The sequence below is a fragment of the Choristoneura fumiferana genome, chromosome 22 (assembly GCF_025370935.1).
Source record: "Choristoneura fumiferana chromosome 22, NRCan_CFum_1, whole genome shotgun sequence".
In the NCBI taxonomy this organism is placed as follows: domain Eukaryota; kingdom Metazoa; phylum Arthropoda; class Insecta; order Lepidoptera; family Tortricidae; genus Choristoneura; species Choristoneura fumiferana.
This window is the reverse complement of record NC_133493.1, coordinates 1,416,036-1,433,888: the sequence shown is the minus strand read 5'-3', so window position 1 is coordinate 1,433,888 and position 17,853 is coordinate 1,416,036. Positions and strand designations below refer to the sequence as shown.

The 17,853-nt window shown below is 38.5% G+C and overlaps 1 protein-coding gene across 1 annotated transcript in view; it reads right to left on the bottom strand.

Annotated features, from left to right (window-relative positions):
• Positions 1 to 16,301, bottom strand: part of LOC141440199 (nose resistant to fluoxetine protein 6-like) — a 32,960-nt gene extending 16,659 nt beyond the window's left edge. The window contains exons 1-2 of the mRNA XM_074104664.1: positions 16,193 to 16,301; positions 2,204 to 2,362 (exon numbers count right to left, since the gene is read on the bottom strand). Coding sequence (XP_073960765.1) covers positions 2,204 to 2,362; positions 16,193 to 16,229 — 196 coding nt within the window. The 5' untranslated portion in view covers positions 16,230 to 16,301. The remainder of the gene's footprint in view (positions 1 to 2,203; positions 2,363 to 16,192) is intronic.
• Between the last annotated feature and the right edge of the window lie 1,552 nt (positions 16,302 to 17,853).

Genomic DNA, 17,853 nt, shown 5'->3' with positions numbered 1-17,853 from the left:
CGTAACAGGAACGTGTCAGAAACGGAATATCGAAAATACAAACTGAGACATGGATGCACAGAAAAACCAGAAAAAGAGACCAGCGCTGGGAATCGAACCCAGGTCCTCAGCATTCCGTGCTGCGTGCCATACCCCTACACTACCACTGGACAGGAGTACAGACATGAATTTCTCCTATGCACATATATCTTAGGTTGCTTTTTTTTTCTACGCTACTTAAGCAGCAGCACTAGCGACATCTATGTATCGCTCTCATCGATAGACGTTACATACATTCTTTCGTAACGTACCGCTCACCCAGACAAGACATGTCGCTACTAAGCAAATAATAATGATTGGTAATTTGGAATATCTTTTTGTAAATTTATTTCAACTCCAAATTTGTTACTTTGACGGTCATCCCGTAAAACCATATCGAAATGGAATATCAAGCGACGCTCGATTAAGAAATGTGCTAGTGGGAATAAATAAATAAAATAAATATTAAATAAAATAAATAAAATATTTTATTTCCTTTTACAAGTAGGTTTATAAATGACAGTTTCCGGGACCTCCCTTTAGGCTTACAGAGCCTGTGTTGGGACGTCCCGCTCTTCCTTTGCTTGGGTGATAGGTACTTGTAGGAATCCAGAGGTGTCCAGTGTGTCAGCCAGGTTCATTACATAACATAAGAAATCGTATATCTAAAAACATAACACATAGTAGTAGTAAAAATAACACAAGTAAAACAATACACATTAAGTCCTTTAGGTGTGTGTGTGTGGGAATAGTCTCATACTCACTACCTACTCTACTCTCATACTTACTTTCTTACTTAAAGAACATATTTTGGCCTGACACGTTGCTAATACGGTCATGGTATGATACGGTGTAATGGGTAGAGACCTTTACGTGCCACTCCATTACTAGAGGTTAGCCGTTATATCTGAAAATCTATCCCTGTCCTACGCCATCCAGAGAACTGTTGCTCTACACTGCTAATTTCGGTGATCCCTTGCAAGGGTGTCGCCAGCCGGTGGCCCATGAGGGGGCAAGTTGATATGGAGAATGAGAAAAGTATGAATTGTAGGTATTGGTGAATTCATTCGAGTTTCGGTTTCGACGTACGGGAATGATCGATCAAGCAAGTCAAGTCAAAGACTTTGGTTGGGTTGCTTTACATTTGAAACTCTTGCAGCTGCCCCTCCCTGCCCACCTTGCTTCCTAATATTCCGCAGCCATAATTTCTACCACCTTTCAGGTCGCCATTTAATAACATAGACTATTTAATTGTCTGAATAAAGTGTTTAATTAATTACTTAATTATCGTTGTCACATTTGGCTACGTCAGAACGTTCCCTAGATAAATTTCAAGTCTCTAGCTCGAGTCATTTTGCTTGTGTTGTCAGACAGTCAGAAGAAGTTTGAGTAAAGGTTTTTGCCCACTTACTCCAGTAATGAACTAAAACAATTACTTTGCTCACTCGTGACCTTATTATGAGAGCAACACCAACGTACACCATGATACTAGATGGTAGTAGTATAGTGTACGGTTGTATTGCTCTGAAGATGAGCTCTGATTGAGTTTGAAACGCGTCAGTGTAGTGTGGTTGTGGTGATAGATGGGTTTGTGTGATTTGTATGTATTCTTACAGTCTGGAGGTGGAGGAACTGCATGAACACGCATATCTTGCATAAGCGTACGTAGCTATCATAAGGTCGCGGGTGGCAGAGTAATTGTTTTAGTTCATTAATATCTTCTTGCAGTGCCTCTCCACTACTGGAGGTTTTTTTTATTCGACTGGATGGCAAACGAGCAAGTGAGTCTCCTGATGGTAAGAGATCACCACCGCCCATAAACATCTGCAACACCAGTGTATTGCAGATGCGTTGCCAACCTAGAGGCCTAAGATGGGATACCTCAAGTGCCAGTAATTTCACCGGCTGTCTTAATCTCCACGCCGAAACACAACAGTGCAAGCACTGCTTCTTCACGGCAGGATTAGCGAGCAAGATGGTGGTAGCAATCCGGGCGGACCTTGCACAAGGTCCTACAGCCTGCAAAAAGCTTCAGCTTAAGCAGGTTGGCTGTCAGCTCCGCATATCTCTCCTTATCTCTCGCCAGAGCAAACAGTTCTTCCACACTGGCGATACCGGTCCACTCTCTGATGTTTCATTAATATGGATCTCCGCAAAGTAACTCCTGATTCAATAAATCACTTACTCCAAGACGCCCATAGTGTAGAGTTCTTAACATTGTGCAGGACGTTGAGTATTTTGCCCCGACAGGCCGCTTCGTCGTCATCCCATTGCTGACTTGACAGACTGCTGATCACGTTGTCCACCTCAGGTACTTTTACTAACTCATTTGCATAAGTTGTAACTGTAACAAATAATCAATTTTGAAGTAAAACAAACATGTATTTCATTCTGTCCTATTTGCTTTATTTATAACCTAAATATTTCCGTCTTCATTATTCCAAAAAACCGGCCAAGTGCGAGTCGAGCTCGCGCACTGAGGATTTCGTATAAATATTTTGATTATATGATGTAGCTAAAAAAATTATGCTTTTCGCAATTTTTCCTTTATCTGTGCTGCAAGATGTTGCTTCGTACCAAATTTCAAGATTCAGTTCACGGGAAGTACCCCGTAGGTTTTGATTTCCTTGCAAGTGTCGAAAATTTGCAGCATACATGGCAGTATCTTTTGATTGCGTTGGCTTAGAAGTTTGATTTTTTCACAGCTCCAAGGAACAGTAGAGTTGAGTATTTGATATGAGTTTCGGCTTGATACGTCCACGCATTCCTGAGAAAAGGGTCTTGACAGACAGACAGACGGACAACAAAGTGATCCTATAAAGGTTCCGTTTTCCATTTGAGGTGCGGAACTCTAAAAGCAAGCATCTAACTCGACGCAATCAAAAGACATAGTCATTAAAAAGGGAGTTACCATTTCCATGCGAATAACAGGGGAATCAAAATCTGTAAGGCACTTCCAGTTGTTCTAGAACAGTGTCTTTCAAACTTTTTTACGTCGCGACCACTCTTGATTTGAAAAATATTCGGTGACCCCCCTGCTTACCTCTACTTACAGTTGTATTATTTTACATTGATAATACAAACATTGAATAATCATGCACAATAACGGTGAGAGTAGGTATTTTAAAGGTACGGCATTCGCGACCCCATCCTCAGAGTGAGAAACAACGTTCTAGAACAGGTGTTCTAGAAGCTTAAAATTTGGTATGAAGGTAGCTCTAATAGTCCAACTTAAGAGAACTCTGATAACCTAACCAACAAAATTTGGAAAACCCCCGACCTAGTCACTTCAAAGTTCAATATCTCCAAAACGGCTAAACCGATTTTGATGAAAGATATCTGAGAACTATCTGTAGAAAACCTGATTCCAAATAATAAACTCGGCATTTTGCATTCAAATCGGTCCACCCGTTTAAGAGTTTGAAACCATGTCGTTGACATTTAGTTGAGGCAGATGAAGTAAAACATGAACGTGACCTTTTGTGTTGTGATGTGATAAACTTATTTACTGCGAGACTCGAGTATTATTGAAAAATGAAAAACAGTTGGATAGTTTCCTGAGTAAAAATAGTAGATTGTACAACTAGAGCATAAAACGAGCCCTTTTACCCGAGACGTTCATATAGCCACCCGAGCACCGGCTCGGCCGACCGTACCAACGGCGAGGGTGGATAGACACGTCGAGGGGAAAATGAGTTTAATTCTCGAGTTTTACACTCTGCTTTTCACTTCGATGACGAGGAAATGAAATATCGACAGTGGAAGCAATTGTTCACTTACTATGTACCTTTTATTTTTCATGCATTATTATACAAGCATTTTTAGTTTTATTGATCTATTTTGATTGATTTGATTGATTTTTAGTTTTATATAAATTAAAAATTGTAAGAAAATATATGTATAAACTTCTTTGTTTGTGGCTGTTTACACCTGATTGCCTTGGTCTTAGACGAAGATTTTACTTTATGCAATAGAGCATAAAAAGTCTTTTTATGTCGCCTAGATCCAGCATAAATACATTATTCAAAAATATTGGACCGGTTAAAATGACGAAGGTGAAGTGCGTCAGAGTCCGAGAATGACGTCACCCGCAGCTATAACGGGCAATATTTTTTGTTTAATCCAACATTAAATATAGAATCCGAAAACATTTTAACAATTTAAGTCTTTAAAAATAATACATACTACTTTTTTTTATTGAACTGGGTGGGAAACGAGCAAGTGGGTCTCCTGATGGTAAGAACACACCACCGCCCATAGACACCTGCAACACCAGGGGGATTGCAGATGCGTCGCCAACCTACCTCAAGCCAGTAATTTCACCCTACTATTTTCCTACTAATATTATAAATGCGAAAGTTTGTAAGTCTGTTTGTTTGTTGGTTTGTTGATTTGTTTGTTACTTCATCACGTCTAAACCGCTTAACTGATAAGATGAAGTTCGGTATACAGATAGTTTGAGTCCCGAGAAAGGACATAAGATATAGGTTTTATCCCTGAAAATTTCATAGTTCCCGCGGGACAGAGTCGCGGGTAACTGCTAGTATAAAATAAAATTGACAAAAGAAAAAATACGTTTCCTATTATCTAACCGACAGACTAATTAGGTAAAATTTTGTAGGACACTAACCTATTATCAAAACTGGCTCTATACTACGAAGTGCAAAATTCCAACTTCGTAATCTGCCGTCCTGCTAACGCTTATGTTATTTAATACGAGAGTGAGAGGGACGTTACGATAAGAACGTCAAATCTTGTAAGTTAAATTTGGCGCTATTCCAGTGGTCGGATTGACTTAAAATTTGGTAAACTTATATTAATCAATGGTAAGGTTCTCGATTGGCGTCCGCGGACCGGGAGACGAGCTGTCGGTAGGCCTCCAACAAGATGGAGCGACGACCTGGTTAAGATCGCGGGATCGCGGTGGATGCGAAAAGCACAAGACCGGTCTGAGTGGAGAGCCTTGGGGAAGGCCTATGTCCAGTGGACGTCTTTCGGCTGACATGATGATGATGATATTAATCAATGGCAATACAATAACCTGGTAGTTGACATCCTGGTAGTCCGGCCAGGATCGTCTCTACATGAAGGAACATCTCAACGGTTAATGGCATCGACTTGAAATTTGGCAGTTAAATGAAATTTAGGTTACAATGCAAGTACAGTCAATAAAAAGTACAGTGAGCAAAAATGCCTTGAACTAATATTTTTTTTACTAAAACTTTAACGCTTATAACTGGGTGGTAGTCTCTATTTGAAAGGTTTGGGTAATGAACTAAATGTCAACAAAACAACGTCAATTAGTGTCTTAAATATTGAAATATCCCCGATTAAACAATCTAAGCATTTACATATCTGTATTGAAAAACATTAGATAGTTTGTATTTTGTTTGTTTTTGTAAGCGAAATGTTTAAAATCCTTGAATGTACCAAATCCGGCAGCTGAAGTTTGTTTACATTTAGTTAATTACCTAAACCTTTCAAGTTCAGTGATTTGGCCTATGGCCTCTCAAGCAGAGAGGTGGGACTGGGTTCCGACCCAATCACGCCTCTTATCTGAGTTATGCGCGAAGTCAGACAAATAAACAAAACCGAATTACTTTTTACATATATAATATTAAGTAACGATGTAATGTATGAGGGCATGCATGTGCTTTTTAGATATTTACTTTAGCAAGATCACCTTTATCTACTCGTATATCGAACGCAATGGCTCTTGTGCCGAAGCACAGTGTATGAAAATGTAGACTGGCCGAAGCATCGGACCGCGACGTTTCGCGGAAGTTTCAAGTTCCTGGCGTCCAAGTGCTGGAATGATATTCCTCCCCTTATCCAAGGAGCGTCTAGTGAGTACACCTTCAAGCGCTAGCTGAAGAATTACATTGACGCTCCAAAAATCTCTTCCCTAAACCAGCACTTTGGCGTACCATCCACATTGGTATTCCGTCTTGTTGTTTTTTAAACAATTTTTACACTTATCCCTGCTTTTTGCTTTTTGTTAATGGTCATTTATTTATTTATGATGATGATAATGAAGTGGTTTATTTCTTTCATTATAATATATTAATATATTTGTGGCGGTGGTCTGGAAGGCAAGGGGTGTCATTGACGGCGATAAAAGGTTGACAAATCTTCGTTTCGCCGACGACATAGTCCTTTTTTCTTCTACGGCCACAGAGCTCGAACAAATGCTGCAAGATCTCAGCTCTGCAAGCCTTCGGGTTGGACTTCTGATGAACCGGACGAAAACACAGGTTATGACCAACAGCACAAAACGTAGGATTGAGGTGAACGGGCACGTCATACAATACGTCGACGAGTACATCTACTTGGGCCAGATAGTATCTTTCAGCAATAGGCAGGATAAAGAAGTGGAAAGACGTATCGACAATGCCTGGAAGAGCTTCTGGTCCATGAAGAAGCTATTGAAGGGCAACCTTCCACTGTCACTTAAGCGGAAACTGGTCGACTCTTGTATACTGTCCATCTTAACCTACGGTGCCCAAACATGGTCCTTAACCGAAATTCAGAAGTCCAAGTTGAAGGTTTGCCAGAGGGCTATGGAGCGCAGCATTTTGAGTGTCAAAAGAACAGATCGGATTTGGAACACCACACTGCGCTCGAAAACGTGCATAGCAGATGTCGGGAGAGAAACCGCCAGGCTGAAGTGGGACTGGGCTGGCCATATCTGCCGCATGCACCCGGAGAGATGGGCACAGGTTACTACCCAGTGGGCGCCCCTAGATGATCAACGGAGGCGCGGCAGACCGAGACGGAGGTGGCGGGACGACTTGGACGCATTCAGAAACGACTGGAAAAACTTAGCTGCCGAGTTGGAATTCCGAGGGAGAGGCCTTTGCCCAGCAGTGGGAGATAGAAAATGGCTAATAAAAAAAATATTTGTGCATCGTTCTGTGACTCACAGACGATTCTGGCAGAAAATCAGTGCTGCTGGCGTTTAATGCCTCATCATAATGCTGACTCAGCGACCGTTTCACTTTTGCGGGGACACACAAAATTGTGTATTATGTTACTTTTTTCATGTGTGTTTTCATGTATTTCTTTTGGTTTATTTGTGTAAATTTTATTGTATTTGTATTTGTGTGTCTTCCGTATTAGTGAATAAATGTCTTCTTTCTTTCTTTCTATTTTAAAATAGATAAACTTTATTATTTTAATTTTTCTGATCTACTGTTAATGCACCACCTGCTGTGAACTAGTCCTTCCTTCTTTCTGTAAAAAGGTTGCCTGGAAGAGATCGCTCTTAAGCGATAAGGCCGCCTATTGCTTACCTTGTAATTTTCTCTGTGTACCTGTTTTCTGTATCGCTTACTATTTCTGGTGTACAATAAAGAGTAATTGTATTGTATTGTATTGTATTGTATTTTTCACTGGTCATGACCCGCGGCTTCACGCGTGTAAATCATGAGGTCTCGCATTGAACTGAATTAAAATTCCGGGATTTCGCTAAAATTCTCTTGGGAATTCCCTAAAATTACATTGTGAATTTGGTATTGCAAAAAAATACCCCCGCTTGATTTCATGTATCCATCTCAGCGGTTGAAATGGTGGTCTTTGATCCCGATCCCGTGGGATTTTTGGGATAAAAAGTAGACTATTATTATGTTATTCGAAGACTTTCAGCTATCTATGTACCATATTTCGTCCAAGATTCCGGGAAGACAGACTATTGGCGTCAAACTTATAATACGCTTCCCTTTTTGCGCCTGGCGTTAAAAAAATCGCATTTTTTAACCGAAACATATGAAAGTATGTTTATAGGGCTCCAACCGCCCTAAAAGTTTGTAGTTGCAACAAAAATACACGCTGTAGGTATACAGATGTAATTCCTGGAATTTAACTTGAAAAATTATACTATATATTTTCAATTATTTATCATTAATGAACTAAAATAATTTCTTTGCTTACTCGCGACCATGACCCTAAGGGCCTTAAGGTGGACCTCCGTAAAGTAACGCCTGATTCAGTAAATTATTTATCATTAACACTATTTCCTATCTATAGCATTCAATGGAACTACAATTAGTTTTTTAGTCAGGGAGGTCATTTGTGGAGGGTTTTGTTCTACCTTGCACAAGGAAAATGCTTTTTATCACTGATAATAATACCAATAATTGGATTCTGAAAGCAATTTAATTGCTTCCATCATCATAAGCCGGAAGATATCAACTGAACAAAGGCCTCTCTCATAGATCGTCACAATGTACAACAACACGCCATTTGTATCCATCGGCAACCAAGTGGGAGGCCAAAACTTCGTCTTTCGTTTCATCGTCGCCACTTGGGGACCTTTCTTCCCCACGGTTATCTGTTCATCCCGTGACTCTTTTGACTCGATATTGATCCCGTGACCCGCTACTTCAACTTGCATATTCTTCGAGATATGTAGGTGACTAGTTCTTTCGGACATATCCGTATTCCAGATTCTATCGCGCGAAGAATCTTCGAGCATAGAGAGCTCTCTCCATAACTCGTTGCGTGGCCTCTCCAAGAGGCCAACAGTCAAGGACCACGTCTCAGAGCCATATGTCATCAATGGCAACACACACTGGTCGAGGACTGTACATATATCTAGTCTTCAGGCACTGTGGAATTTTAGACGAGAAGACAGCACGAAGTTTATTTTTAAAAATTGTATGTTAGTCGTGTCCGCCTTGTTTTTTTTCTAAATTAAGGAACCCTTAATTATAATCCAACCATTCATAATTAAAAATCTTTAATTATTTTCACTTTTATCAAGTCAGTGGCCCACAGATAACCGTTTGGTGATAAACAAATATCATGTTGTCGCCGCAATACGGAAAGATTATAACAGTAATTACGAGTAGGTACATACCGGATGTGGCCTGTAATATGAGCAAATAATTATAACATCGATCATACTGTCAAACTGAACAACATTAGTTCGGCGAGTTTTGAAAAGAATTAGTTTTTTTTTATTTAACGTTTAAGTTTATTCGAAGAAGCAATGTAAAGCAAAATGCTTGATGTTTGTAGGGTGACAGGCGACGTCAGTTGTGTTCTAGGAGGGCGTCCATTATTAGCAGTTAATTAATACGAAAAAAGGAAAATTCAAAGACTCCGTTATTTTTATAAGTCGCTGAACTAATGTTGTTCAGTTTGAAGAAGACGATCTACGTTTTAATTGTTTGCTCGTATTACAGGCCACACCCGGTATATTGTTATATTAATAGTTCCAGTACAATAATAGCAATGTAAAAAGCCGTGATAGTGTATTGATTTGACTATAGTTTGTCAAGCAGAGGATCTTGGGTTTAAATCCTGTTCCGCATTTCAGAATTTTTGAGAATTGATGTAAGTAGGTACCAGTGGTGTGGCGTCAGATATTTCCGTGGTAAAGCCGAAGCAAAGATCGCTTACATCTTTCATAAATCCTGAATGTCTTGTCTTATTTTGCAAATATTGGGCAAGCCGCTGCCGGTGGGAATGGGGTTCTATGGACACATCGCCACTGGTAGGTACAGTCATCACCAGAACTAGATGAGCGGTTACGGTGCTCAAAATGCAAGATACTACTCTATTGCCTAGGTAATAAGACAGTGTTTAGATCATTTTGACCACCGGGACTAGGTACTAATCTAATGGTGCTGAGTGTACAAAAAAAAATTGAAATTTACCATGAGATTTTCGCTGCAGGGAAACAAGCACCAAGAAGAATGGGCAAATATGGCCTGGCCTCTGATGATATTGCTTTCACATGAAAGCTTGGATTGCCTAATTGTTAATAAATAATAATTGTTAATAATTATCATGGGACACTTGACACCAATTGACCTAGTCCCAAACTAAGCAAAGCTTGTACTATGGATACTAGGCAACGGATAAACATACTTATATAGATAAATACATACATAAAACATATTAAACACCCAAGACCCGAAAACAAACATTAGTATTATTCATACAAATATCTGCCCCGGCCGGGAATCGAACCCAGGACCTCAAGCTTCGTAGTCAGGTTATCTAACCACTTGGTTAGAGTCGTAATGCCGCCGGTGTATTGGGGTCTATGCCGCAGGAGGGCCTCTTAGATGGTGTTTTCTTTTTATAGTTAGGTATATAAACTCTGCGGCGGATAAACTCTGTTGAGTTTTCGCCCGCTGCTATGAAATTCTCTTTTGTAAAATTATTATGGTTTATAAATAAATTTAAATAAAAAATATGTAGCTTTTATTTATTTGGTTTCCTTTCTTTTATTTTTATTTTAGTCATTGTATGAAAAATGTATTATCCTTAAGTCAATAAAAATTGTCCAAGAACATGTAAATTACTGAATACTTCAGTTTGAGATCCTTAGGTCATCTGTTAAGATTTCCTTCTTAATTACTGAACATACTTCAATAAATGGGAATAATATGCAAAGTATTCTAATAGAAAATCGTCTTTGATTCGGGTTACAATTATATTCACCTAGTTACTAGTATGAGTGTTCAGTGTGACTACATCGTCAGATATATTTAAATTATCCTTGGCCACTCATAGATTAAGTTTCATATAAATTTGCCCATTCTTCATCGCATTTATAATCGTAACAATATCTTATCTATATCCATATCATAACTTCCCTATAATAATGTTCAGAGACGATAAGCAAATGACCTACATTAAAATCTTCTACGTGTAGTTGCATCTTAATGTTTACAAGCGGCACTTTAATTACATTCAAATTTCGAACATCTTAAAAAAAAACAAAAATCATGTTTGGTTGAGATAATCGAATTAGTCGATTTGTAATTTCATTCGTTAAAATTGTTTTTTTTTTTTTTTAATTGCGAATATTACAATCGATTTGAGAATCAAAATCGACTCAAGTCTAGATTGTTTATGAATTTAAAAAAATATAACTGTCACTGTCAGTCATTTATTGATACTGGGTTCTATGCCTGCCTACAAACAAGAGCCACTAACTCGAAAATGCAGGTATAAAAGGTATAATCTGAACATACTTATTGTAGAAAACTTATGATATGCATGTAGATAAAATTATGTATTACTATACATAATTGGCATTAAAATACTATCGCTCGTTGTATAAAAAACCTCACTCTTATTTTAATATCACGTAAATAACTATTAAGAATCGATAAGAAAATATTATAATAGCCATGACCAACATTCATTTTGTAATTAAATATTTTTTTTATCTACTAATCAATACTAATCCTAGTAAATTTCCCGTCCTAATAAATCAGATAAGGAGGAAGCGAGTTTAAGAATATCTTAGGCAATTGATATGCATTGAAAGGATTTCCTTGGGAGAAACGAAATGATTACGCAGTTTATAAGGAAAATGGGAAGGCTAAACTCATCAGACACCACGTTACGGGCCAGCCGTGGTTTTTTTTACCCGACCGACCGAAGAAATGTTATGCTTTGTATGCTCGATAAACAGTGTGTTACCGGGAGTCAGGCTTTTTTTAGAAAAGGTTAAAGTAAAGTAGTTCTTTAACAACTAAATTATTATTATCATTACCAGTAATGTACAGCAAAGTAAATTGACAAGTAAGTTTAAATGACAGCCGACAGATTTGATTATTTGATGACTTGTCAATTTACTTTGCTTTACATTGCTGGCAATCATAGTCTTGTTAGAAAGTTAACAAAGTCTGAGTTTTAGATTATTTATTAAACTAATGGCATGGTTAAGTTACAGAAATACTGCAGCAGCCGCTTCCAACCGTAGCAACTGGAGAGAGAGAGAGACATTTAGTTACACATATTCGATACACAGAAAAAACACGTTAGGATGAAATAATAATTAAAAAAAAACATCGAATAGTATAAATTGGGACCCACTCAGCATAATGTTGCGGCAAGCCACAACGCTGGAGGTTTATGGGGGGGACCTATGTCTATTTGAATTTAATCAGACTATTGAAACTATGTGAAAATCAACATGCAACATTTAATTACACATCTAGCTAAGCGAAGCTAATTTGTACTACCGACCACAACGTATGGAGCTAGCCTATTTGGTTGCGGAAAAATGTATTTATTTTGTAAAGTGAAATAAAAATAACATAATTGTTATTATTAGTACTCCAAACAGGAGGATAAAATATTATTCAACATTTGAAGGTCGATTTGCGAATACGCGACAGGCGCATTGCTCCGTTAAGGTAAACAAGTTGTTGCAAAATGATTATTATAGCTGTTATTTAAATAAACTTTACCAACTTGAAACTGTGGTGGTCTAGCAAGCCGTGGTGGCCTAGTGGTTTGACCTATCGCCTCTCAAGCAGAGGGTCGTGGGTTCAAACCCCGGCTCGCACCTCTGAGTTTTTCAAAATTCATGTGCGGAATGACATTTGAAATTTACCACGAGCTTTGCGGTGAAGGAAAACATCGTGAGGAAACCTGCACAACCTGCGAAGCAATTCAATGGTGCGTGTGAAGTTCTCAATCCGCACTGGGCCCGCGTGGGAACCTACGGCCCAAGCCCTCTTGTTCTGAGAGGAGGCCTGTGCCCAGCAGTGGGACGTATATAGGCTGGGATTATGATGATGAACTTAATATTAGATGTTAGATATTTTTGCATAAAACTGGCTCGTAGCATGTTGGCTCCCTAACTCACCTGAGGAAAAGAGGAAAACTCACTGGTTCAGTAACAGATAACAGCCTATTCATTCCTGCCTTGAAGAGCCCTAGATTGTATTTATTTGGAAATACAGACGATGGGAGCGAATTCCGTTATTTAGCAGGTGGCATTGTAAATTGAAAGTTGAAAATTGTAAGATGAAAGGAACCGCTTCGTGCTGACCGAATAAGGGCGAGATACATCAGCGCCTGGATGGCCGCTGGTAAAGTGGAGACGGATGGATTAAATCATTTATTTTTTTACAAAAACACTGAAATATAGAGCCAAATATGAGTTTAGTATTTAGTCCTATTGATAATACTAGTCGTGCTTATATCATTGTGAGTGTGTGCGTACGTAGAGAAGGTAACACGGCATATTTACTGGGCTTCTTCTTTGCTCTTCCCACTTTTTACAGAGTCTCCTAATAAAGACAATCTGTCCTGGGTGTCGGGTTGGATAGTTTTTTTTAATATTAATTTGGCCATGCTGGTCAACCGGGTAGGGGGCCCTCTACTTTTTAACCTACTTCAAAAAAGGAGCAGGGCAGGCATAGTGCTTGACCACATGTACAGTCACCAGTATTAATATCTGCCACAGCGGAGCGTGCAAAAATATCTGACACTTCCTTCCGGCCCTAGAAAAGAGTCGTATCAGATATTTATGCACGCTTGTTGTGTCACTTGTGTCAGATATTGGTGCTGGTGACTGTATCTCTTCCCAACGTGGCCGTCACTTAAGGCATGAGTTACCTGGCATTATTACCACTGCGTTAGGGATTCCTTATACCTACCCCTAAGATCCCGTCTTTCCGTGGAATCGAAATAGGCTCTAATATACAAGATTTTGATTAAATAACTGAAAACCAGAAAGTAGTTTGCTTAAAATCGAGTTCAAATATGTTTGATCGCGCGTTCGTACGAGTAGAATTCGCGCGAACGTTCGATGATGATTTAGGTTAGCTTGAAAAGATCCCTTTTAGGGATAAGTTCGTCTTTGTACTCTTTTGTTTTGTTGTTTTCTTTTTGTGTTTTATGTACAATTAAGTATTAACATACATTACATACATACATGATCACGCATTCGCGTTCTATTAGGACGATGCCTGCAGGGCTACTGCGAAACTCGAAACTCGAAGTTCGTGTCGTGCGGTCCCTCTCGCTCTCGTATTAAATATTAAGTGTCAGAGGGACCGCACGACACGAACTTCGAGTTTCGTAGTAGCCCTGCTGACACACGACGGTGAAGGTTGGTTACGAAACGTGCTAGTGGGCATAGTCTCTTTTTCGATACAGACAATATATTTTTGCCTGACACGCTCGTATTACCGTCATGGTACGATACGGTGTAATGGGTAGAGACTCTAAATCTCTTTTTTACTGTACCCAGTCTAAAAGTTACGAATGCAACATGCGCCAATTAAATGTTTTAGCGAGGTTGCACAATATTTAGTTAATTTAATGCTGGCCAGTAGTGATTGATATTTCTAAAAACGTCAAAGTCAAAGTACTTGGTATCACTATGTTTCGCTTACAGGCATACAAATAATTTGCAAAAATTATGAAACTAATATCGTCAAAAAAAGGTACAATAGGTACATTGATATAATTGAAAAAACAAAACATGGCAAACCGTCGAAACGCAACTGAGAAATGCAAATTTTGAGTGTTAAAAAGTAGACTTACTAATTTAGCGAAACACTCGAATGTATTTTGAAAAAATGAAGATATTGGAAAAATATTGCAAATGTCTTGTATGTTGTATTAAAATAGAACTGTGCTACGTATCAGGAAGTCAGTTAGCTTTACATTTCCACTAAATGATTGGGTAGGTACCTAATAATCGGGATGTTGACACCATAAAAAAATAATTCCAAGACACGACTCCAGTAAAAAAACGCTTTATTTTAGCCCCGAAAACCAGATTAATTTTCGAATAACTGCAAAATTAGATTTTTGTTGCTTAAAACAAATAAATAGTTAGTTGATTGAGTGTGCGAACAAGTGACGTCATGAGTTGCTATTTCCATTCAAACTTTATGGGAGAATTGTGTTTTGACAGCTCATAAAAAGTACGTCAGTTGTCTGGTGGTGTCAACATCCCTATAGTGACCTTTGTAACTTCGTCCATTATTCCAAAACGGCATAAGAGTGCGTACGACTTGTAATTAATAAAATTGTTGATTACAATTCGACATTATCAGATAAATTTATTTGTTGCGTGTTTTTAGGGTTCCGTACCTCAAAAGGAACAAACGGTACCTGTATAGGATCACTTTGCTATCCGTCTGTTAAGATAATTTTTTAACCCCCAGCGCAAAAAAGGGGTGGGTCGATTTGAATGCGGTTTTTTTATTTGAAATCAGTTTTTCTAGCGATGGTTCTTAGACATGTTTCATCTAAATCGGTTTAGCCGTTTTTGAGATATTCAACGTTGAAGTGACAGAGTCGGGGGTTTTCCAACTTTTAGTTGGTGAGGTTAGGTTAGTCTCAAGAACGCGTTAATATATCAAACTGAAATTAGGCTTGCTACCACTAGAGGCAGTGAAAATATCAAACTTCTAAATTAACGCAATCAAAAGATATAGTCATTTAAAAATGTGCTTCCATACCAAATGCCGTAGGTAATCGAAAACCCTATACGGTACTTTTTAAACCCCTGACGCAAAAAGAGGAGTTTTATAATTTTAACCGCTATGTGTGTCTGTCTGTCTGTTTGTGGCACCGTCTCTTAAAAGGGTGAACCGATTTGAATGCGGATTTTTCATTCGAAAGCAGGTTTCTAGCGATGGTTCTTAGGCGTGTTTTATCTAAATCGGTTCAGCCGTTTTTGCGATATTGAACTTTGAAGTGACAATGTCGGAGGTATTCTAACTTTTTGTTGGTAGGGTACGTTAGTCTGGAGACATATCATTTTACACGGGTGTTCTAATGGCAACGTAAATGAAGATCACGATACTAATAATACAATAATAGCGTGATAAGTCCCGTATATGGTATTTTGACTATGAGTGAGAATCACGAAAGCTTAAAACGTTATAAGATCACGAGATGATTAATTATTACAATAATCACCATCACCATGGAAACCATCCTCACATATGTATTTAATATGTGTTTAAGTACGTATCTATCTCTATAATTATATTTATTCGTTGCTTAGTACCCATAACACAAGCTTTGCTAAGCTTAATTTGGGACTAGGTCAATTGGTGTGAATTGTCGCGGAGTCTGTGGGCGGTGGTGATCTCTTACCATTAGAAGACCCACTTGCTCGTTTGCTATCCAGTAGAATAAAAAAAAGTGTACATATACGTACTTTTTTTAAATAATTGTGTGTCAAATGGTAGATTTAATCTAAAAATCACGAAAAAATTCTTCGGAGTTCCCATGGCAATTTATGGTTATCATGGAATTCTAATTGCCAAAGAGATTATTGGTTGACGTGAGCGATGCCGCGGTTACAAAGTAATATTATATAGTCTTACGTAAATATATAAACTTGAAGTTTGAAAGCGCAAGATCGAGTCAAACCAAGGATTTTTTTTAAACTTACCGGAAAAAAACAAAATCACAATATTCCTTAAAAACATTTTGCCCTATTAAAAATACACAGCGCTGCGTGACAAGCGCCGCGCGCGCAAAACACAACTGATTGTGGAAATTTGGGGTCGCCTTGAACGATTTACCGGCAATCATGCGCAGGGTGCTCGCAAAACATGTATTTTTAGGGTTCTTTGCGGAAAGCATGGCACCAACGTACACTTTTATTATCAAATCGAGATAAGAATACGATTGCTCACATACGTCGTTTTTGAATTATAACATGAAATGACTTTGTTAATGGTGCAGTATGCAAGTAAATGATAGATAATACTCATTTGATTCTCATTTTCTTATTATTATTATTATTATTTTTCCCTCCATCTAATGTATTTTTATGTGTATCGAATATGTGTAAATAAATGTCTCTCTCTCTCTCTCTCTCTCTCTCTCTCTCTCTCTCTCTCTCTCTCTCTCTCTCTCATTTCAGTACAAAGAAGTTCAAAATCTGAGAAAATAAATATAAATTGTTATTATTTAAGTTATATTATGAAGCCGAGACCTTTTATTCTGAGAGGAGGCCTGTGCCCAGCAGTGGGACGTATATAGGCTCGGATGATGATGGATTATGAAGTTAAATAAAATAAAAATTATGTAATAAATGATTTAATTAAACCAGACCCCTTAGGCAAGATTCCGAATATTAAATGCAGTGCCCGCGACTTCGTCCACGTGGACTTAGATTTATCTCATTCAGTTATTGTTTTGACTGCCTAGCAGCTTACAAAAAATATCGCCACCAAAATGTTTGTTATACCGATTAGTTTATCTAACGGGCTTTTCTGTGACCTTTATCCCATTTCGCTTTTCCACCGCACGACGGGTTGGTGGCTTTTGACGGCTTTATACCTACGCCTACATCATCACTAACGGACAGGAGACTTCACTCTTGGCACCAGCCTATCTGGAAGGTAGGGTCAGAATTCGGCGATCTGTGGGACGTGCGTAAAGTGGCTGTCGTGTGCTGAGTTGTCATGCGGTCATATCGCGAGCGGAGTGGCCGAAGAAGCAGTTCAGGTTATGCCAGAAGAGACTGCGTTAGATGGCCTGGACGGAGACAGGTGCGCGTATATTTTGTGATGAATGACCTGTTGATATGCTACTTCAATGGGAGAGTCCTTATTTGCTACACATGTAGTTTCACAGTGTATTAGTAATAACTGTAATGCTGTGTAAATAAATTTATGTGCAATAAATAAATAAATAACAAATAAGGAATAAGTAATATGATCAAAGAAGGAATAGTTAATAAGGAATATACTGTAACCTCAATTTACTAAATAAAGAACCCGTGTTGGAGTTGCTTCCCCAATTTAGATTAAGTGAAAAGATAGTTACAATAGGTGGGAACCCCAACCACGTAAACACATAAAGAAATAAAGATATGAAGGATAAAAGAAAGAACAGTATGATGAATGAAAGTACGTGAGGTATCAAAAGCGAGAACTAGTATACCAGAGACACAGTCAACATAGGCTCTGATCATGTTAGAGGTAGTAGACAAAAAAAAAGTAAAAAAAAATGGGAGCGTCCTGGCTACTGGTACAGACACTCAGGTCCTTTACGGTGCCTGAATAAAAGACCGTCTGAACAAAAAATCGGAGTACCGACGCT